Source organism: Pteropus medius, unplaced genomic scaffold (genome assembly GCF_902729225.1).
Source record: "Pteropus medius unplaced genomic scaffold, Ma_sr-lr_union100, whole genome shotgun sequence".
Classification (NCBI taxonomy): Eukaryota; Metazoa; Chordata; class Mammalia; order Chiroptera; family Pteropodidae; genus Pteropus; species Pteropus medius.
This window is the reverse complement of record NW_024351731.1, coordinates 746324-770113: the sequence shown is the minus strand read 5'-3', so window position 1 is coordinate 770113 and position 23790 is coordinate 746324. Positions and strand designations below refer to the sequence as shown.

The following is a 23790-nucleotide window of genomic DNA, read 5'->3' as shown; positions in this document are numbered from 1 at the left end:
CTTTTCAGCCCGAAAGTTGGTTTTGCCGAAAGACCCTTAGGTGGTGACAGCGGAAAGGAGAGCCTTAATTTCGCGCACTGCGCTCTGGGAGTCCGTGGGCAAAGCGGCCTACGAGTCCTGGCTGCGCACCTGCGGAGGACCCGGGCCGGTGCTTAAAAAAGAGCAGCGAGGAACCGGCCTGCGCGGCCAGCTGGAGCGCGGGGTCGGCTCACCGGGGCAAGGCCGGGGACGCCGCGCCCGCCCCAGCCTGCAGCCGTCCTCTGCCACGCCGCTCTCTGCCCGAGCTGCTGCCTTCGAGATCCCGGGCGTGCGGACCAGGTCTGGGGGCCGCGTCCGCGCCACCACTCCCACCCCACCCCCCTGTTACGGGGGCGTGGCTCGGCGCGAGGGAGGGTTTAAGTCTCCGCGGGTGTCTGACCCATCTGACCGGTCTCCAAATTCCTCCCTGTCGCCCGCAGCACGCTTCAGAGCGCCAGGGTGGCACGCGACGCTTCCCCGGACCCCGAGGCGTCTCGGTCGACTTCCCGGCGACCTCGGGTCTCCTGTCTCGCCCAAGCCTCACACCCGCCGCACCCACCAAGCCTCGGATCCGCACCGGTGGCTTCTCTTCGAGCTGTTGGCTTTGGAGCCCACCCCACTGTCGCCTGCCCCCGCCTCCCGCTCCTCCCAGCTCCTGGCCAGAAGGACTCCAAACAGCGAAGTGAGGGGAATGGGAACTGTGTGTCGCGACCTCTCGGAAGCACAGCCGTTAGACTTGACCTCGCCTTACAGCCGCGACTGGGACCTTGAGGCCCTGCCCCTGCCCCGAGGGATGCGTCGGGCCAGAGCCTGCGCAGGAAGTGGAGACAGCCAGAAACGAGCCCAGAAGGGTGCCTCAGCACACTCCCTCCTTCAAATTAACTGTTTGGTGACTTGTTAGCTCTGAGGCTACCACCTCTCCAACCCGCCCGCGGGGCACCCAGCCACCGCACTGTCCCCCCCACGGCTCCCCGCTCGTTGCCCCCGCCCCCAGCTCCGCCCCGGCTCCCCATCCCGGCGCAATGGAGTTCTCCGAAGGGCTCCGTTCCAGCCACAGCTGCTAACTTCACACCCATCGCCGCCGCCGGTCACCGTAGGCCAGCCCCCGGCAGCCGCCGAGCCGTGGGCGTCCGGAGCCCAGTGCCGCAGCCAGGACCCGCCCGGCGCGCAGCAGAAACACGGCGCCCGGGCGCCTTTTGGGGAGCAAAGGCTGCGCCAAGACGCTGAGCCGAGAGCCAGACGAGAAGCCCGAGCCCGGGAAAGGGGCTACGTGGCTCGCAGCGCCGCGGCTTCTGTGGACAAATAGCCGCCGCTGCCGCGCACCCAAGCTGCGCGGGTTAGCGGGAGGGCGGCGCGCAAGGACGCAGGGGTCTGCGGCGGTCTTACAGGCGCCCTTTGCCCCAGATCGCACTATGACCTGACGTGCAGGGGGCCTTCTGCCCAGGACTCCTGCAACGGGGCGGCAAGGGACAGAAGAGTCCGCCACCAAGCTCCTACCAGGCCGCCTTTGGGGCTTCAGGAACGCCCTCCCCCCAGCCGCCTCCCGCCGGCTCTGCACCCCGCTTCCTGCGGCCCGGAGCCATGGAGCTCTCCGATGTGCGCTGCCTGAGCGGCAGCGAGGAACTCTACACCATCCACCCGACGCCCCCGGCCGGCGACGGCGACGGCGAGAGCGGCTCTCGGCCGCAGCGGCTGCTGTGGCAGACGGCGGTGCGGCACATCACGGAGCAGCGCTTCATTCACGGGCACCGGGGCGGCGGCGGCGGCGGGAGCGGAGGCTCGGGCAAAGGCTCGGAGCCGGCAGGCAGCGGCCCCAACCACCACGCGTCGCAGCTGTCCAGCGACTCGGCGCTGCCCCTTTACTCGCTGGGCCCCGGGGAGCGAGCACACAGCACCGGCAGCACCAAAGTCTTCCCGGAACGCAGTGGGAGCGGCAGCGCCAGTGGCGGCGGGGGCGGGGGCGACCTAGGCTTCCTGCACCTTGACTGCGCCCCGAGCAACTCGGATTTCTTCCTCAGCGGGGGCTACAGCTACCGAGGGGTCATTTTTCCCACCCTGCGCAACTCCTTCAAGTCCCGGGATCTGGAGCGCCTGTACCAGCGCTATTTCCTGGGCCAGAGGCGCAAATCCGAGGTGGTGATGAATGTGCTGGACGTGCTGACCAAACTCACCCTCTTGGTTCTTCACTTGAGCCTGGCCTCGGCCCCCATGGACCCGCTCAAGGGCATCCTGCTAGGCTTCTTCACGGGCATCGAGGTGGTGATCTGCGCCCTGGTGGTGGTCAGGAAGGACACCACCTCGCACACGTACCTGCAGTACAGCGGCGTGGTCACCTGGGTAGCCATGACCACCCAGATCTTGGCAGCAGGCCTTGGCTACGGGCTTCTGGGCGATGGCATTGGCTATGTGCTCTTCACACTCTTCGCCACCTATAGCATGCTGCCGCTGCCGCTCACCTGGGCCATCTTAGCGGGCCTGGGCACCTCCTTGCTGCAGGTGGTCCTCCAAGTGGTCATCCCCCGGCTGGCGGTCATTTCCATCAACCAGGTAACTCCTGCCAGCCTTGCCCTTCCCCCTGCCTCCTCTGCGTTACTTAGTAATAGCTTTCTGAGAGGCAGGGTTGCCCCTCCCCCAGCCTGGCACAGTGCTTTGCTCCTAGGAGGTCCTGGATAATAGTGGATGGTGTATCTCCCCCGCTTAGAATAATTGGAACGAAACGACCTCTAAAGTTTCTACCAACTTTACCTTTCTCTGATTCTGTGAGTAATTCTTCTCTGACATCAGCTAAGAAGTAGGCTTCATTCTGCTGGCACACATGCCCCAAGGTCTGCAGCCTCTGGAGCAGGAGACAGAAGGGGAGGAGAAGTACCCGATTTAGAAGGTGACCCATTCCTTAACAGCTTTACTCATGGGAGTCACAGCAGGGTATTGGAAGAGACCTGGAGATTCAGAGCTGGGTTTCTGTGTATCGTTGCGCATCAAATCCTCACTTCTGCAAGGAATCAACATTTGCTAAACACATACTAATTGCTGATGTTTGGACCCGTGCTTATATGATCGCGCCCAATCCTTCAGACAGTCCTGTGACACATGTTGTATCTCAGCATTCTTTATTGCCTTGGCGATCTAAAATGATATCTTTTTTTTTTCTTTTACAAAACCCAGCCCCAGTGCTTTGAGTAAATCAACCTCAGGAATTGGTGCTGGTGTGTGTGTGTGGGAGAGGGAATGTCATTGGCCAAAAATGCAAGTTTTGCTTAATTGAAAAGGGGCGTTTTGATATAGATGGTTTGAAATATTTAGGCAGAACTCAATTCTTAGGTCTCTTTCTCCTTTCTTCCCCCTTCTTCCTATTTTTCCCCATTAAATATGGATGTGTCTGTGTGAATAAAGTTCCCATTGTCTGTGAAGGAGAAGGTAGACAGTGCTTCTATTGTTTAAGTTCATTAAAACCAATAGATAATTAATGGTCTGCCATTTTCCTAGCCAAATGCCTGGCAGGTAACAGAACACTAAGTTTGGGGGCTTCTCTATAAAAATGAGGGAAATGCAAGCTGAAGGGTTTTCACGTAGAAGGCAGATGGGAGGTGCTGGGACAGGAGACTGCTTTGTCTATTCCTGCTCTGGCCTCAGCCTCGATGCCACTTCTGCTGTATTGGAAGCTTAAACACTCTTCTTCCTTGCGGTCAGGTTTGAGTAGATGGTTCTTAGAATAAACTGGTATGACACCTCCGAAAATCACCCGTGTTGTTTAGAGCGCCAGCCCCCTCAGAGTGCTTTATCCGTTGTCGACCTTCTGGGTTTCTAGTCGGTCTGGGAGTCTCTTCTCTTCGGTGGTTCTCTCTCCATCCACTCACGTTCGGTATCTCGTTGGGCGCTTCTACAGTGTTTTTTGAAGGCTTCGTAGGCAGAGAAAGAGGGTATCAAGTATGCGGCCGTGATCATCAGGCATGAGATGGGGTGATGAGAGCCTCAGTTAGTAATGGCGGACCAGCTGAACTTTTCCTCATTAGAGACAAGAATGGATGCTTTCTCAAAATCATCAGGAACCTTTAATACCCATATCCGACTCAATTTGGGATTGTATAAAATTATATGTTAACTGTGCTTCTCAATCTTATTTGCAGATGGATCTGAACCCCAATATTGTCTGAGCCTCTCACTTTCTTCCAAGCTCTCTAATTCTTTTTTTTTCCATTTTCCTCACTATGTACCTAGACATCAGCAGATGTCTCTTCTCCTCTCTTGCTTCTCTTTCCTTTTCCCCTTTCTCTCTTCTTTCTCTTCCCTTCTTTTTTTCACTGAGTTGTCTTCACAGTATATCATAGTTATCTGATCAGTTTCATAAAATTCCAGTTATTATAACTTATTGCTTTTCAAACACAGCCTTCCTTAGTACACATTACTAAAAGATTTCATCAAGTCAGTTTGGAATAGTATTTAGCATAACACATCCTAAGTGGCCAATGATGAATATTTTCTGAGTTCTAAATATAGAGACATTTTTCTTGCCAAATGAATCCAGAAAGTAAATTTTGGCTCCATATTTGTTTTATACTCTACTCAAATACTACCAGATGGCAGTAGAATAAAAATACCCCCAAATGTCTTCTCGCTCACACCTCATCATAAACAACCCTTTACTGTGGAAACCAAGGTCCTGGTACATGCAGACCGAGCCGATTCAACTTTCTGGTTGGCTGGGAATTGTAGACAAACTTCCGTTGCGTGAGTCTGTCGTCGGACTCTAAGGAACAACCAGGGCGCTCTCCTTCCCCTTAGGTGCTGAAAGAACCTGCCTATCTTTGGCCGCAAAACATTTCCTTTGGCGCCCTCTAGAGGTTCTTATATCCTGCGGATGGATGAGTGGAGAATGCATTGCTTAAAAAAAAAAAAAATCTGTGATTTTTTGAATAGATACTGTTTCGTTTTCCCTTTTTGATAGTATACACCTTAAGGCTAAGATGTTGTCTGTCATGTTTACCACTTTATCCTTAGCACCTTGAAAAAGGCCAGGTACATAGTAGGTACTCAACAGCCACTGAATGAACAAGACTACTCACTGCATAGGCAGTATTATAAAATACTCACATTCCCTGATGTTGTGTTGGTGGAAGCTTTCTACACACACACATGTAAGTTTATGTAAGGCAGTCTTTTATATGTAAACACTTTTGGAGGAATCAAAGCACAATAATAATCCTTTACATTTGTACAATCTTTTACATGTAACTACATACATTATCACATCGAATGATGACAAACAGATGGTGTCATTTTCATTTTAGGGAAGAAATTCCTGATTCTTAGAGACTTTAAGGGGACGTCCCAAAGATGATGAGCCTGGCAGGTGGTGAGAGCAGGATTCGAATTCTAGCTCCAGAGCCAGTCTTTCATCAGAGGCCCTTTAGGGCTTGTTCCTCTAAACACATAAGCACTTGAAATGGCTCAAGAGTGAGGGGTACCTGTTTCACTGCTCAAGAGAGTCATACTCCACATAGCACACGAAATAGTATTTAACGAAAAAGCCAAAGGGAAATTATGAGAGAAAAATGACCATATTCCTGCGAATAGTCTCTTTGTAGTAAGCTCATCATCTTTCTCAGCTGGAGACAAATTTGTGAACTGAAGGCCACAAACACTGGGATATCATCTTGCTCTACATTAATCTTGATTCCTGTTAAGAAAATGGCTCACATTTAACTTAGCATTTTTGAGAAGCAGGAAACTAGAACGTATATGCAATCAACACGCATGAGCATCTGTTTCATTTCACTGAAAATGCCATTTTCCAAAGTAACAAATGAGCCAATGATTGCCTTCCCTTAATCCGAGCTTCAGGAACCCACTTCTCCTCTTCCCCTGGTGAAGGGAATTATCATATCTGTGGCTTGACAGGGTATCAGCCAAACTGCACATCTCTGCAGATGCCCTGTGTGAAGAGACAGCATCCTGTGTTTAGATGACCATGTGCTTTCCACTGTGGGTACAAGATGGAACTTAAAAGGGGCCACTGAGGAAGTTCCTTGCCATCCGCGAAGAAATGATTTATGTTTGCTCCACTCGGTGAACAGAGAAGTTCACTGAGGTCATGGGTTGCCCGCCCAAGAACAGAGATTATTGTCCAGGGCAGCTGTGAGCACCCACCTATTTTCTAGGTCCAAAGCGGCATTGGGAATACCGAGGAAACTTTAGAAGGTCCAGAGCCCAGTCCTAAGGGCTCCTGTTACGTTCACACTGACAAAGCTCAGCTGCAGGAAACACTTCAATTATGGGCTGCAGTCCTGCCTCGCTCATTTCAAGTTAAATCAGCTTCATGAATGGGATTTAAACCAGTGATGCCAATGTCTTGGTCCAGGGTCCCTGTGAGACACAGGTTCTCCCTCCATCTTAAACAAATTATTTATCCTGTTAGATGAGTATATCCATTACCAAAAGACATTATATGTATCAATCAAATGTCAATATGTCAATGATAAGGTTATATTTGCTAGGTTCTTTCATTGGAGCAGATGAATTCCAAGCCCTATTGCCATGATTAGCATTTTCCCTCTATTTTAATTGCTGGTGACAATAATATGAGCTACCTAACATTTAAAACTTTTTTCGTGCTCATTCTTCAGCTCATTAGTGATGAGATGGTGAAAATCATTTAGTTATTGGAAAACCGAAAGACAATATGGGCAACCAGAAAGATTGCTGTATTATTCTTTCCTCTAGGACAACTCTAAAATGTTAAAGCTTGTGGCTAATTAGTCTTCTGTAACCTCTTGGTGAGGTAGATAAGCAGAAGTGTCAGAGCAGAAGTAATTTCTTCAAGATAACTCTAGAAGCACAGGCAGCCAGGTATGCAAGTCCAGGTTAGTTAGCGCTCAAGGTCATGCTGTCAGACTGGAATTGTCCATGCAGTGTTCTCATGCCTGTCTTACACATATCCCATCAAATAGTAGAGACGAGAGCCAGAAAAGTTCTAATTAAATCGTGGTCATTAAACTTGACTAAGAGCAAGGACTTTTAGCTTACTATTTGGCCTTTGAAAAATCATTTTTAGGGAAAATGTCTTGTTTGTACTGTGTAAGAGAGTGGCTTATGGTGTGAGTAATAGATGGAGATCGGGGGGGAAAAAAAAAACAGGCTTTTGCGTGTGCTTTCAAATGCACTTCCAATCCTATTTGAACAATTTAAATGTAAGTGTGTAAGTTCTCTGTCTAACTCAAATCAAGTAAAGAGAATCATATGCCTACTTAATGTACACCAGATGATGTAATTTAAGTCATTTCACTTGGGTAGTTGATATCAAGGTAGCAACTCACTTCAAAACACACAAATAACCATTAAATGAGTGCACTTCGCTAGGTACGGTGTGCGTTTTGTAAAACCCCAAATATCTCCCTTTCTGTACATTTTCCTTTAGCAAATTTACGTAGGCTTCAAAAACAATAATTGCCTCATCCCAGCATGTCTGAGAAAATGACTTTCAAAAACAGATTTGAGTGTCAACATCCCCAAGAGATTCCTCTGAATGCCAGAAAATGGAAATATTCTTTTTTGTGAAAAATACCCAGAGACTGTCGTTTTTGGTTCTAATTTTTCCTTCTTTTCTCCCTTTGGGATGGTGGTGGATAGGGAGTAGACTTTGCAAAGGATATTTTTAATGACTTCCAAAATGACCAATTAAATCCAATCAGCCTGATGTTAGACACCTTTGCCCTGGAGTTGCAAATAGACATGGCATCTGATTTATGGAGAGTTGTAAAATGATTGTAGGGTGCGTGCTTTGCGAGATTGAATTATAAATGTGTATTCCTTCATATCTGGCAATGTCACCTGACTGCTATCAGTGGGTCATAGCATAATTAGGTTAGAACTGGGAAGACTGGGAGGTCTTTACTTCTGGAGCAGCTGCTGCAATGTCATGCTAAGTAGGACCAATACATTAGTCATAGTTACACCTTGATGTTTGATGACATTTTAAGGGCACCTCAAAAACAAATGAAACCCAGGATATAAAGAAAAGGTTTTTTTTAAAAAAAAAAAAGTTTATCCCAAACTCAGTGCTGCTGTTAGTGTGTAATCAAAGGACACTACTACAATCGTGCTGATGTGATATTTCACTGTTGTCTAAATATTTCTTAGGATGCTAATTTATTCATTTCACAAGTGGGTCTGTTTCAGTTGGTCCTACATGTGTTTATTTTCAGAACTTAGGAGGCACTTGCAACATTCATCTCAAACCTTTCCTCACCAACAAAGGGGCATAATATTGATTCCCTGGGAGAACAGCAGGTCCAGAATACACAGTTGGACAGCATATCAGTTCCCTTGACACATTGCTTTTGAAGTGTGCTCTTTGCTCTCTCTGGGCTGGAATTTGAGGTAACAGAAACTGAAGATTGGCGAATTTTCTGTGATCTATCCATTCGAACCTCAGTTAGCAAGAGAATGGGTTCTGTAAATAATTTCTTCCCCGGCATTTTCTTGGGGCTCTAGCAGAGGAAGCCGCTTTACCTAGTCGGCCACAGCAGAGCCGTGGAAGCCAGAATAATCTGCCCTCTGCTTCCCCAGGAAGCATAACTGGATTTACACACTCAAATTATCTCATGTGAGTTTTGTTTATGAAGGACTATTTTAAGAAGTCAGGTCACTTAAGCAGCACTTGGAAGCCAGCTTTTCTCACTGCAAGATTTTTCACAGTCAGCCTTGCAGGGTAGAGAAAGAATGTGGAGTAGATGAATTAACCATTGAACTGCCAGACGCTTTAAAGGAGGCCTGGCCACATTCCGGGGAGGGGGGAATAAAAGTTGCATTCTGACACTGAATGCAGCGGTGTGACCACCTCTCCATCAATGAACTGGCATGATAACCCAACGTGTTCGTTGTCAGATAGACCTGTGCTTCGTTGTTTCTTAGACGTCTCTGCATTAGACTCTCATTGGGCATGTCTGTGACTTGATATTCGAATTGCATTTACCTAGATCACATATTTAATATGTACAATCCCTCGCACATTATTTAGTTTCTGGGGTTTTCTATCCCTCCCATCCCACTTCCTGACTTTTTTGCCTCAACTCTTTGTTCGAAGACCAAAATTCTCCTAAATCAGGAAATGATAAAATTATTCATGGTGAAGACATGAGCTCGATGTGAAATTAAATCATATTCACGTTTTGATTTTTTTTAATGAGTAAATTTTTAAAACCGCCATCTCTGTATAAAGTGCATGCCAGTCTAAAATTTTCACACGAATCAAGAACTATTTTTGAACCATTTTGTAAACAACACATCCTTGTCCTGTGTCAGCTGCTTCCAGTTGACTGGAGTAAACCATTTCAGAATCTTTTCTTCTTTTTTTTGTGTGTGATCTAATGCTGAATACATGTGGTTGCTTATACAATAGATGACTAAGTATTAGGGAATGCGTAAGCAAAATATACGTATTCCTTTAACTCAGAACATGGGAAGAAGAAATGAAGCATAAAAAATTTAACAGAACTGGACCAAAAAAAAAAAAGAAGAAGAAGAAGAAGAAGAACATAGAGAGGCCTGGGGATAGAAGGGATATAGAGGATAGAAGGTGGGTGTCCTCAAATACTTGGGGGTGCTTTTATAATGAAGAAAGACCACGTATGTTATGCCGTCCTCTAGAACAGAGTAAAGACCCATGGGTGGTTGCTATAGCACCAGAGATTTGGGTTCACCTGAAGCTGAGGCTTTGTAACTAACAGATATGCTCAAAGGGCTGCTTTTTGAAGTGCTGAGCTCCCCGTCAAGGGATTATTCAAGGGAAAGCTGTACTGCAGTCTACAAGGGATGGCCTAAGGGAGATTCCCATGTGGGCAGTCTTTTCCTCAAGGTCAGTCGAAAGCTATTGGCTGCATGTCCAAGCCATCATGGCTGCTTTGCAGGCAGGAAGAAGGAGAGGACAAAGGGCAAGAGGCCAAGATGGCCAAAGGACATTTGCCCACTGAGTTGGCTGCCACTTTAGGAGCTCTTCTGGAATCCCTGCCCAGTGATGTCTGCTTATATTTTGGGGGCCAAAATTCTGACACAAGGCCACTCCCTCAGCAAGAGAGAATGGCAAACAGAGATTAGATTTTACCACCCCTCAAAAACTCAGGATTGCATTAGGAAGAATGAGGTTGAGTAGGTAAGTTGTTCAACAAGTATTTGTTGACTGCCTGTTGGGTTCTGGGTTTTGCAACACAGCTGTGTGCACTAAACAGTCAAGGTTGTTGCTGTAATGAGGCCGATGCTTGAATGGGTTTGGGGAGGGAGTTTGGTGCAGAGGTGGGAGGTTTGTGCCTGGCTCTTAGAACATGTCTGGAACACAGCATTCAGTAAATATTCTACAGAAAGACAAGGCTCGGGCTGCTTTTACTACAGACTTCTAAAGCACGAAAAAAAAAATCAAAACTGCAGTGGATTTCTTTAAGGAGTTGCGTGAAAGGAAAGGTCAGACTCTAGAAGAAATTGGGTATGTAAATGGGTATGGACATTCCATCCTAGTGACGAATGTAAAAGGACTCTGGGGAAAGGCTAAGACGTTGGACAGTTACCTATCACCTTATTACAAACTGAATGCGCCCCACCCCTGGTGACCAGGAGGCCTGGCATGAGGGAGCAATTGCCATGTGTGGAGAAGGTCAGGCTGATTTGCAGCTCCAGACGCTCCAGCCGCTCTGTGTTCACAGTGACCCCAGCTAAAAACAGAGCAGCTGGCCTTGGAGCTCGAGGCAACCCATCTGCACACAAGGGTGGGCAGACGAGGTGCTCGTGTAAGGCTTAATTCCCTCTTCTTGGCACACAATGCATTTTCCCTCGTCAGAGCAACGTAACGTTCCCATGTGCCCACCAGGCCATGAGCCCAAGGAGGTCAAGGAGTGTGCCCTACTCATCTTTGGTCCCTACCACCTAGCGTAGCACCTGGCCCATGGGTAGCTCCGAATTACCGTACTTCTATGTGAATGGAAGGAATGATTATTCCATGGCCATCTCCTTCTCCTTGATCACACAGTCATCCACAGGAAATGAGAACCAGTGAGAGAACAGAAGTCGGTTTCTCTGGTCAAGACAGGAAAAACACACCCAGAGTTATCCCATGAAGTGCTTTAGGCTGAAAGCCATAAGCTGAGTTTTCACTAGGCTTGTATTAACGAATTTATAGTAGAAAAAATCAAGTGATTATCCAGATTATTTAAGTAAAAAAAAAAAAAGTAGAAGAAAATTAAAAATTAGGGAAAAAAAAATATGGACCTAAATTATTCGTATTATCCATAGGTGTTTGCCCATTCCTGAATATTTTAAATAGACTCAGCCCATCCAAACTGGAGCGCAAGTATTAATGCAGGTCTTACCTTGCCATTGGCTTCCTCCTGGGTTCCTCAGCACCCCAGCTCTGAATCCCAACACAAACACTTCCCTGAGGCCGTCTCTGCTTTGTGATAGATGCAGAATTGCTTCTTCGACCTGACCTCCCAGCGGTGCTCCCTTCCGGTCACCAGTGGATGTTCACCATCTGGCTTCGCTCAGCTGCAGCCGTGGGCAAGAGGTGCCTCAACCTTCCTACCTGGCTTTGAGCACTCAACTAGTCAGCCTCGCTCCTAAGAGGAGGCCATTGAACAACACCGTTGACTTTGCTGAGCACAGTAACTGGATAATTGCTTTGTCCACCATTTCCCACAGCTTAAAACCTATCACATAAAGACCAGTTTGTATCTTAATGGGGCCAGTCTGTCTGTAGACTGCCTAAAACCCAAATAAAGCCTGGTTTGGGATATTGAAACCCAAGGCAGTTAGTTAACTGAAGCAGTCTTCATGAAGTCCAAAAAGGATTACGAGTATAAGTCTTCTGTTTTCAGTTTTGTGAATCATTATCCCACTTAGTTCATTTTTCTATTGTCAGTTCAAGAAATAGAACCAAAACCAGTAAGAGCACACTTGTTTTCTCCTAAGTTCAAAGTCAAACCCTCCCCGTCACTTGGGTGAGCCTTCCTAAGGTGTCGGTGGTGGGCAGCTCATGTGAGAATGGGTTCATGGCCCCAGACAGTCAACATCAAATGAATAGTGTCCCCACTACTCTATTTATGAGAAAGATAAGAACCAGGTTAAGTGCTTTAAAGCCAGATGACGTGGTTTGGCGCCAGGCGGTGACTAGATAGAGGCTAGTTAGGCATCCAGGATGCGAAGATGAGAGGCGCTCACTCTCAGGTGCTGACCTTGCACTTGTACAGCCCTGAGAGGAAGCACTTCCTGCCACCGTGTGCCCTGGGCACCTAGCCTGCCTCAACCGAGTCCCGGCCCTGGTTTCTAATTAAAAGAAAGAACCAGATTCAAACTGAGAAAATATTTCTTAATTAAGACCTGAAGGAGGACTAGGAGTTGGCAGGTAAGACCAGGATTATGGCTGCCTTGTCTGTTTCTACTACTAAACCACATGCTCTTTGAGGCTAGGCTCCGTCCTTTTGTGCATCCTTGGAATGGACATGGCCACATCACAAGGGACACTCATAGCAGAGGCTTGATGAGTAAATGCCCTAACAGTTGTCTTAGCATCAGCATTGCTGCTGCTTTTTCTTGAGAGCCAAGGAGACTGAGCTCAGGGTAGTCACATCATTTCCCTTCGGACGTACAAGTAATAAGGTATTCTAAACCACACCTGTCTCATTTCAAAGCTGCCCCTCAATCTGACGGTCTTATAAGGCCACTTTATCTCAATTAACTCTGCTAGTTTCAGAGGCAATGCACTAGAAGTAATGAAGAAGACAAATGAAATTTGTATTCCGAATGGTAGCAATCCTTATAATCTTGTTACTGCTCTATGGAGCTCAGGGCAGCACATGGCATTGAAAGTAGCACCTCATAGTCATCGAAAGACGAACCTAGGATTTTACATCTAATAAGGCACAGCAATGCACAGACCACTTGACCTGTTTCAGTCTCGAAATGAATTCCTCACAGCTCTAAAATTCTATCAGTATGAAATCATTTTTGAGGTTCCCCATAGCTCTAAAGTGTTTATTCCCATGAGTTATAATGAATGTGAACGTGGGGATTCGTATGCTTTCTTGGTTTGTTTGTCTCTTAAAATCAGATAATGAGAATTCCCATAGCAAACATGGCTTGCTGAGGTCTGTGACCTCCGAGAAGGAAGAGAAATATGAGTAATGATGTAGCAAATGCTGAAAGAATTACTTATTAGACGGTATTTAATATTTAATTTCTTCTAGTGGTTTAATGACGGACAATACCGGGTTGTAAAATTGTGCGTCTTTTTAGTCAGTCCATTTGTTTTGAAGGGAATAGTGACTGAGATATTTAATTGACAGACAACGGTTTCTTTTGAATATTTAATTAGTGACTTGGTGGTGCTTATCAGAATTACCTATCCGGCTTTTTTCAAATGTGTATATCAGCTGTGATCAACAAGCCATTTTCTGCCAGCGTTGCCTAGAAGTGATAGAGCTGGGCGCTTACGTAGCCTGAGTATCCACAGCTGGGGGACTGGCTTTTGTGGTTTCCTTTTTGTTGTCTGCGGACCCCAGGATATAGACACTGTGGCCTTAAGGAACTGCCTTAAGCCTGCTCTACATCAGGTGCTTCATCCATAACAAGATGACAATAAGATGCCTGCTGCCAAAACTTTACCATTTTTAAATATGAAAGGAGTCGATGAATATGAAAGAGTTTGAACCAATAAACACCAGTATCCAAGCACTAGACAGTAGTCGTATTATTTCTGAAACAGATGAGTCGAATGCTGTCACCCAGGAGCAGGCTGCCTTGCTCTCCCATTGGGTTGGAACTCTGCCCAACACAGGACAGAAGTCAACAGCCAGAAAGCCCCCAGGCATCCCTGTCCCTTCTCCCGCTCTGAGCTCCCATAGCCAGTCTATCGCAAGTTCCTGACGAGTCCTGAATGTCCCCAAGTCTATCCACCTGTGTCTCTGCTCCTTTCAACCCTTTCCAACCTACCGTCCACGGTGGCACCAGCGTGGTGATTTTCTTATGATGACGGCCTAGACCGCTGCTCTTCAGACAAAGGCGGAACTCTGTCCTGGGACCCACCCACCTTTTAGGTCTGATGTGTCTCCCTCCGATGGTGGCATTCTCCATCTCCTCCTCATTCCCAGAGACGCAGTGCCCTTCATTCAGTTCCTTGAAAGACACACGTGCCTTCTTCTGCCTCTGAGCTGTCTGAATTTTTACTCCTCCTTTGCCTGAGATGCTCTTCCCTTATTCTCAGCTCAAGGAACCTTTTCTGGGGAGCTTCCCTGCCCTCCCTTCGGTTGCAACTTAATCACATTTTTAAATCCCCCCTCTTTTTTCTTGAAGCATATGCCGTGTGTGTGTGTGTGTGTGTGTGTGTGTGTGTGTGTGTGTGTGTGTGTGTGTCTATTAATCCTGCGACTGTCTTTCCTACCTAACAGTAAGTGCAATGGAAGTAGAGAATGGGTCTGATTTGCTTGCTCACCAGGATCTTCTCAGTATCCCATACTTGACTTATTTATTTATTTATGACGGAGAGTGGAAGGGAGGGAGGGAAGAGCGGGAGGGAGGAAGGGAGGGGATTAACGTGGGGCTGGAGTTAAAGTCCAGTTGGTACTTCTGGCTTCTTTAGAGGATGTATGGCAATAGAATTTCAGTGTTCAAGAAGGTGAGATAAGCTTTGGTGGACCAGGGTTCAGGTTGCTGCTTCTGCCAGGCTTCTGGACTGTTTCTCTCTGTCTCAAGTACTGGATAAGGCTAAAATCTGCAGATAAAATATTTTCGGCACCAGCAGCGGAACAGGAATCGTACCAAGGGAAGATGACCCGATGAATCTGCCAATTTGTAACTCCAGCAATCCTGCACAAAATCATTATGCTCTTCTTTTCATAGTTTATGTGCTGGTAAAAATACTCGTGGCTTCCACAGTCTTTAAAGAGATGGTGTTATGAAAGAGGCAACGCCCAGTTTTATTAAACGTAATTACTCTTACTGCTTATTTCTTACAACGAATCTCAATAAAGCTGCGTTGTCAAGTACACATATAGGATGTGTTGACCTCAAAGAAGAAATCGACGTTAATGTTGGATTGGATGGACAGATGGATGGATGGATGGATGGACGGACGGACGGACGGACGGACAGACAGACTGACAGACTAATGAGAAGGATTTTTGAGTCCTACTGTTGTTTGTCTGCTCCACTTTGGGGACAGGTCCGTAAGTAATGAACGAATGAACAGGGCTGCTGGGGAGAGTATCGCAGCCAAAATGAAAAGATTGGTAGGAGGCTCAGGCCATAGCACCACCAGCAAACAGCCTGGTTAATGCAAATGTATGCCCGTGATATTTTACCTGATCTTTCCAAATCATTTGATGGAAAGCTGAGAGACTGTGTTTAATACAAACGTTATTTCTCCAATATGGTGTATTTTACCAAAGGAAACAAAACAAAAAGAGAGAGAAAGGACGATTTCTCTTTCTCGGAGTGTTCTCTTTGACCTTTAAAAACTAAGCAATAGTTAAAGGAGGCAGTATTGGAACTCCACTGAGCCACTATTTTGATGAAACGTTGAAGGAGAAACCTGTATTTCAAAGCTCACTTCTTTCCTTTGAACCAACACTGACGCCAAATAATCTGCTCGGAGCTCTCATACTAAAAAAAGAAAAATACTTGGCATTTGTAATATAATTTCTATTTTTAAGTTTTCTGCTGTTTAGCGTGCAGCTGGTGTAACTTGGTTAGCGGACGAGCCCTGTTGCTTCTCAGACGCGAGGCAGCCCCAAAAGGCCTCTTCCCATCCAGACCCCCGGCAGCCTCCCGTTCCTGCGCTGTTCACTACCTAGTGGGAATATTTTTTCCCCTTCCCACATGGCATCTCTGTCACCATTTGCAAAACTCTACTGGGTAGAGGAAATGAGCTGTTATCGGCCCGTGATTGCTGATTAGTTCCTGTGCCTGCCCCTGGCTGGCGGTGGTGTCAGACCCCCGGCTGGCGGTACAAGTGAGAGCAGCGCCCTCTGGCGGCTGCCCCCCAAACCCCAGGAGAGGGGAAGCTCTACCAGCAGCACACGCAGAACCTGCCGCCTCCTGGCTTCTCAGTGTTTCTCCCTCCAGACCACAGAGGGCAGTTACACAAACATACTTCCTGTACTTAAATACAAGGCCATTGTCCACAGGACTCACGGTGGGAGCGAGGAACCCCAATCTGAATGCCTGTGGTCATCGGACTTGGATTTCTAGAACCACAGACATTCCAAGTTTGAAAGGATGGTCAAGGCCACCAAAGGCCCCTTCGAATTGAAGCAGGACTCCTGTCCCCAGTGTCCTGGATGGGGGCAGGAGCGGGACTCTTAGGGCTAAAAAACTTCAGAAGGAATCAGGAGGCAGCCTGCATTTTGTGTCCTACCCGTTCTGGCAGACAGGCCAGTGGCTTTCTGGGGGACAACTCCTGAGTCGAGGAGATAGGCAAGTCAGCCCCTCCTCTGCCCCAAATCTAGCACGGCTCCCCTTTTGTGCTGGATGAGCCTGCTGTCCCTCAGGGGACCACAAGATCCGCCTCCGGCCCCCACCTTCTTTGGCCCTGTGTCCCATGACTCTCTCCCTCTTTCACTCAGTTCCAGCTCAGTCTCTCCTAGAAGTCCTTCGAGTGTCCCCTCCTGGCCTTACCATCGGCTGGTCCCTCCGCCCGGAGCGTCCTTTACCCAGACGTCCGCATGGTTCACTCACTCTCCTCCTCCACGTTTTGGCTGGAAAGCCACCTTCTCAGGGGGAGCATCTACCCTGACGTTCTTATTTAAATTGGTCACCTCTCTTCCACGTGGCATCACTGCCCACCCCCCACATTGCCCTCCCCTTTACAGTGTTCCATTTAAAAAAAAAAAAATCACTTTTTCCTTCTACCACTCCCGATAATGAATTTGGCTCTGCTGCCAGCAGGGCAGGGGCACAGATAGGAAACTGTGTCGTTTTTTGCATCCCGGAGTGGAGCACAGCGCCTGGCCTGTCCTAGGCACTGAAGAAATATTGGCTGGGTGATGCATGAGGGAAGGGATTTCCATCAGTCACTGGGTCTGGATGTTTCTTCTCATTCTCAGACCAACACAGGCTTCTTCTCTAGACGTAGAGATTAAAAGCAGAGTCTTCGGAAAAGGGGCTGGACGTTTGCAGTCAGCAGATGCGGTTCATTCTCAGCCCCCACCGCCTGGCCGTGGGCACAGACAGGTGTCTTCACCTCTCGAGCCTCACATTTCTCATCGGAAAAGTGGGTGTCATAACCCCCATACTGACCTGTTATTGTAAGGGGAAAATATTTTTTATAAAGCGCCAGGCATCTAGGAGAAACTTAATAAATTTAACTATTATTTTTGCAATGGTCACAGTTGGATACAGCTATCTGTCACGAATTGTTTAAAGATTGAATAGCCCGAATTGTAGAGCAGACAGCAGGCATATCGGAAGTGGGTTTTTAAAGTCTCTGTAAAGGTGACTAGCTCGTGTCTTATCGATCATCCTTCTTTATCCCTTTTACTGGCTACGAGTGTTTGCTGATAATGGAACATTTACTCCACATCATTCCTTCGGATGCCTGACCGGTTTGCTCCCCTTTTTTGCATCTCTGCTCAGATGTAACCATATCAGAGATACCGTCCCTGACCCCACAGGAAGGAGGAGCCCGCTTCTCCTCTCTTTACCTTCTCCTCTTAATCGGCTTTATTTTTCTCCATAGCACTTTTCATCGGTGCACGGGAAATGCTATGCGTTTTTATTTATTTGTTTATCGTCAGTGTCCCCATAGGGTGATGGAGGGATTTAGACTGATTTGTTGACTGACACATCCCCAGAGCTGTACGCTTACTGATTTGAAGTGACTGCTCTTTATTAAGCAATCGCCTGGGAATGGAGTTTGAAGACAGGCAATTGGCCTGTGCCTCCCCCAGCAGTGTATGCCACGGGTAGGAGGCCCATACATCGTGGTGTGTCCAGGACACTCCAGATGTATGCCTGTCTCCTTTCACGCTCAAAAGTGTCCCAGTTTGCAAAATAAATGACATTGTCACATGAGTCCAAAAGAATTATGGAGTCCAAAAGAATTAAGTATGACACATATCCCTTATTAAAGGAACACAGAGTCTCAATGAGAAAGGAATAGAAATTACTATTGATAGTCACAGCTAACATATACTGAATGCTTATCATAGGCCAAGGACCCTATGTAATTTCCTCTCTCTGTCACGACACCGCATGAAGTAGGTACAGTTGTCCCATTTAATATATGAGGAACCTGAGGCTTACAGAGGTTAAGTAAATACCTCATCTTCCCAGACTAGCAAAGGCAGAGCTGGGGATTCAGAAGCAGATCTTTGCATCGCTCAGTCTCAGTCGCAGAGACTGTGGTGGGGCTTTTCCGTTCGTGACCGTCTTTTATCCTGTGGCAATCCCGGAAGGTTAATTGTCCCACTCTTTTTAAATTGGTGAAATAGGCTTAGCTGTGGTCAGCGGCGGAATGAGGATTCAAATCTAGAATGAGCATATTTATGAAAAACATTGCAAACGGGGTGGTGTTGCGCGTGAGTCACTGTGGGCTGGAGACATTTTATGTTCCTGGCTTTTATTATATTTTTACTACCTAATGTGTCACAAAGTGTATAACTCAGCACTGTAGACCAAAACACACTGCACTTACGAATAGCCACCATGTACTTACATTTGGAAAAAACATTTTATTTGATTCAAACGTTAAATAAGCACACTTGGAAAAGCAGAGGTAAACTAAACCCTTGTGAACAGATTAGCCGATGTTTATTCCCTACTACAGATGTCAACTGACGTTTGTCCGCAGATTAGCTGTCATTTTCAAGGCATTCTGTTCTCTGTCCTCATCAGAGAAAACAGTGCTGGGAAACCGTTTTATCCCTCCCACCCTGTAAAACAGTTGGGAAACTTTGTAAAGTTATTCCATATAAAGTCACCTTCTCTATGAATTGGGCTACTCGACTCTGTCCTAGAAACTCTTTTTTTCATCTTTCTTAGATCAATGTGATATTCCTTTGTAACAGTAAACACCCTTTTTGTAAAGCAAAGCAGAAGATAATATGGGCTTCCTTGGAGAGTCACTGGCAAGACATAGGTGACTTGAGAAAACGCTCCAGTTTTTGGTCGCTACTGTACTTAGTCAACCCTGCACAACAGATGCATTTTAACAGAAAACAAGCTCTTGGGAAGCTGCTATTTTTAGCTCAGTAACTAATGATGAATCAAAATGTTTCTTCAAACTCAATTACCCAATAAAAATTGCCATAGTAACCATCACATTACAGGACGCCTCCTTCATGCTCACACCAAAAAAATTCCTTAGGAGCTGCCGCCACCACCTCCTTGACACTGCCATCTGCGACACAGGGAGAAGAAGGGAGAGATGGCAGGGAGGCTGGCGAGGAGGAGCTAATTCTGACTGGTGCACATCGCCGGGTGGAAGGAGTCTCGGGGCAGAGACATAGGGCTAGAGAATCATTTTCCGTGGAACTCTCCGGTGGTTTTCACCGGGATCTAGAAGGGATTCAACCCCCAAGGGCATCAGAGTACACAAGACTAGAGCTCACTCAAGGGGCCCTTTCCTACCACATACTGTGGGGCCACCTTTCCCCCGACCCCCGCCCCCTCCCCTCACCCCCGGAGGAATTGCTGCCTGCCTCTTTTCTTGGCCAACTCCTCCTCATTCTTCAGGTTTCATTTAAGTAATTCATTTATCAGAGGTTTTCCTTTAACTACTTGGTCTAAATTAAGGTCCCCAATAGATGCCCCATAGAGAAGGCACCTTAGTTATTTTTTTGTTTTGCTCTTGGAATCTAAAACAGAGCCTACATCATATTTGGGACTCAATGAATATTTACAAAATGAATGAAGAAAGGAGGAAGCTACCTATGAGATAGTCATCCTCCTCTTCCATCTACGGGTCTGGATGGTACAGACTAATTAAATTCATGAATTAAATCACTCATTCCACAAGCATTGGAGGCTACTGCATCAGTAAGGGTAATGAACACTTGCTGGTTGTTACAGATTTGATCTCCTGAGAAGTAGACTCTGAGAGGGAGATTAGTGCGTAGGGAGTCTACCAGGGGATGCTGTCCGAATCGGCACCCACGGAAGGGGAGAGAAAGGAGCTAGTTGACCTGTGATGCAGTTTCGGCAGAGGCCTGTCAGTCGCGTGGGGGGTTCTGCAGCTGAGGCGATCTTTCTGAGATATCTGAGTTGGAGTTACAAACATTTATTCTCCTGCGTCACTCAGTCTTGGGGCATGACCTTGGGTGAGAAGGCCCTCGTCGGGTCCTCCAAGGAGGCTGACGGCGGAGGGCTGTCTGCCAGCAGCCACCCTAGGAGAAGATTCTCCATGCGTCACTCCTGAAGGGAGCTCTCGCGGCCCCCACAGGACCCACCACAGTCCACCCCTTGTGCCGCTAGGAACCCTTCACACGAGTTCTAAGAGCAGTTCTTCTGCGATCCTGGTGAGCCTCTCTTCTTCGGGGACACTTAGAGGAGGACAGTTAATGGGATAAATTATAGTCCCCACCATTGCCGCTGGTCTTGGGCTGCACCTGGTACACGTGGTCTCCCTCTTCTTCTGTTTGTTCTGGACTCGACTCACCCACAGCCAGCACCTCTGCTGGTCTTGGTGGTTTACCTGATGGCCTGGTCCAGATTCTAACCTCTCAGAGGTCTGTACCTCTGGTCACCATGCCTTTTTCAGGCCAGGGTATCCCTCCTACCTGGCTGGTGACTCTTCTTGTCTACTAGTCACTCGACATGAGAAATCCAACATGCCATATTCTACAGTTCGGTAGCACTCTGGCTGTGTCGCCTGGCGGAAATATTCAGCCTGTGGAAAGCTGAAATTCCAAAGCCACTTGAGCCCAGGGTTTCAGGCTGTCATCACAGGCTCCCCAAGTAGATCATTAGGGATAAGTAGGGCCATTCCTACTTCCTCCTCTCATTTCCAAGACTCATGCATTCTACCTACCGGGAATGCCGTGGACCCTTTGATGTAAAGCGTCCACTGAATTTGCATGGGGGCACCCCATTCTTGAAAAGTAATTGACTTCAGGATGGCACCAGGGTGTCCCATTTGATCATGGCATCGGCTTCGGGGAGTGGGGTAAGTGGTGCAGCCACTGGATCCCGTAGCCTTATTCCACTCCCACACCGTCTCCACCACCGAGGACGACTCTTGGTCTGACACGACACTACTGGAGGTACCTACAGTGTTGTCCCTAAGCTAGACTCTCCTACACACATCTGTCCCCAAAACTATAACAAAACTACCCTAGGCTCAGCCTGCCAGCTTCATTTAAACATTTTTAAAGCCTACCCTGGAAACAGAACCACTCTTCAAGGTAGCCAACCCAGACTCCCAGCTCTTCCCTGGCCTCTGTGTCAGGAACTGAGAATGTGGCAAAGGTGGCTGTTTCCTCAGTGACCTGCCAGTGACCTGACCAGGAGGACAGGAAGGGTCTCTGCAGCAGGGGAGTAATCCACTGGAGTCTCACAGGCCCCAGCAGACCCTGGGCCTCCTTCTGTCTGCATCCATAATGCACTTTAGACGCAATGCCTGACGGGCCCGAGATAAAGAGGGGAGAGAATTGAATCAGTGTCCACTTTGGTCTGATTTGGTCTTTTGTCTGATTTGCCTGCCTGTGAATATGGATAGACTTCATTTCCCACGGAGCGTTGCAAATGCCCCTGTGTCTGCATTTCTGAGGGACCTTCTCAGGAAGGACCCCTGATTCTTTTCCGACCACTGGCAATGTAGGAGTCACTAATTTATTTTATCACTCAACAAACATTTATTAGGTATGCGCCATTGCTAACGACACTGCCAGGGACGGTCACTATGTGTACATCTTTAGTTCACACCTGCATTGTTATATGTGTCACAATAAGACATGTGGCTACACTCTATTAGAATCACGACCTACACTAGGGTTAGATTGTAAAGCTAACAACTGAGTCAAAAATCATACCTTAAAAAAACCCTTAAATGCCAAAAATAAAAAAATAAAAAAAGTCAATAAACGAGTGTATCATGTCTCAATAATCCCAACACAGCCAAGCTTTCGCCCAGTGTGATCGAGCTCCAGATGAAGCAGGTGGCTCGTGGTCAGGAACCATAGTGTGTGAAAAAGATGTAACGTGAATCCTGGTGGCACACCCCAGCCAGTGGGACAGGCACGCTGCCGGAGGCCTGAGGCTGCCACAGGCAAATCCTCATCTCACTGGAGATCAGGAGCTCTCGTGAGTGGGTAGCATTGTGCCAACTGAAGTGCTTTATCTCCCCTTCCCTTCCCTTCACCCACCGCGCCTCCTCTTCCTTAACCCCCTCCCCCTCCTTCTCACCCCGACTTGTAATTAATTAAAATACACGTTAACTAATGCAAGTGTGAGAAAACGCTGCCTGGTTCCCTGGGTCCGTCCAAGTTTTACAGTAAAGTTCTGAGTCCCAGGCAAACCAGGACAGGTGACCACCGCAGTACCACTTACGAGTTGGCGATCCTGGGTAATTACTTCCCCTCTGGGAGTCTCACTTTTCTGCGAAATGGAGTTAATAGGACCAAGCAGAGTTGCTATTGGGTTGTCTACAAAATAGCATGTGCCAAGGCCAAAGCACTGTGTCTGGCGCACAGGACGTGGAACCGGAACTTCCTCTTGGGTCCTCTTGCAAGGACGTGGGCCGGAGAGTCTAAATGGCAGAGTTACCTCAGGCTGGAACCGTTATGGCCACTCGAAATAGTAATGGCCACTCGTGCCGTCCACCTCTCTGTATACAGTAGAATAAACATGAACGTCGGAATATCTTCAACTACTTTGCATTAACATCGTTGATCTTTAAAATTTGCTCCATCGTCTGTTAGTTTTCCTCCTATTTTAAAAAATTTAACTTCATCATTTTACCTTGTCTATTTTTAAAGGGTTTAATCACTTCTTCTCTTTCTCCTAACCTCCAGTTCTTCCTATTTTTAGCCTTTAACATTTTTGCTTCCTCCTTAATGTCAGAGTTTTTTCAATCTGTTTTCAAAAACTCTTATGTCCCCGTTCTCTCATCTTTTTAATTCTATTTTTCGGAGTTCTCTCTTCTCATTATCTTCTGCAAAGACCGCACTTCCCTCTCATGGCTTTGTCATTTCTCAGGATAGCAGTCCTTGAACTCAGGTTTTTTTTTAGGTAGGTTTTTTCATCATTCGGTCTGACTTGTTACCGTATGCCGGCTGAGTTCGGCATGCCTGCATCCTCTTTCTAACCTTTTTCTCAGATTTTTCACTTCAGTTTACTAAGTTATCGCTCGGTCATTTTTTAAACTCCTTTGTGTACTATTAGTAATTTCTTTTTCTAATTCAGTATGTGCTATTTATAAAGGGCAGGCAGGAAGCGTGGTCTCAGGGCCGACAGCTGTAGGAAGAGCCCGCGCCCCCAGCAGCATCTTTTGTTTCTCCAGTCGGAATGACTGGTCCTGTGGATCCTCCTACCTGCTCTCAGCCCGTGCCTCGCTGCCCCCTCAGAGAGCGAGTTTCACCTGGGCGATGTCTAGTCCTCGTGCCACGTCACACGAGAGCTTCTCAAATCCCTGACCCGACCGTGTTGCCTACCTGCTCAGACGCTCCACGAGCCACTTTTGTGACGTAAGAGACAACGAAACCGATAAGACCGACCATAACCACAACACAGTTGGTACACATGGAGCAGTGGTTATGCTACAGGATTTTTGCTAGTGGCTTTCACCAATTACCCATCAAT

At 47.3% G+C, this 23790-nt stretch overlaps 1 protein-coding gene across 4 annotated transcripts in view; it reads left to right on the top strand.

The window, feature by feature from the left end:
• Nucleotides 1–434: 434 nt before the first annotated feature.
• ADCY8 (adenylate cyclase 8) overlaps nucleotides 435–23790 on the top strand; it is a 159254-nt gene continuing 135898 nt past the window's right edge. For 2 of the 4 annotated variants that reach the window (XM_039845878.1, XM_039845879.1), the window contains exon 1: nucleotides 435–2565. In XM_039845878.1, the coding sequence (XP_039701812.1) occupies nucleotides 1600–2565 (966 nt within the window). In that variant the 5' untranslated portion in view covers nucleotides 435–1599. The remainder of the gene's footprint in view (nucleotides 2566–23790) is intronic. The other 2 variants (XM_039845882.1, XM_039845880.1) reach the window with 1 other exon arrangement.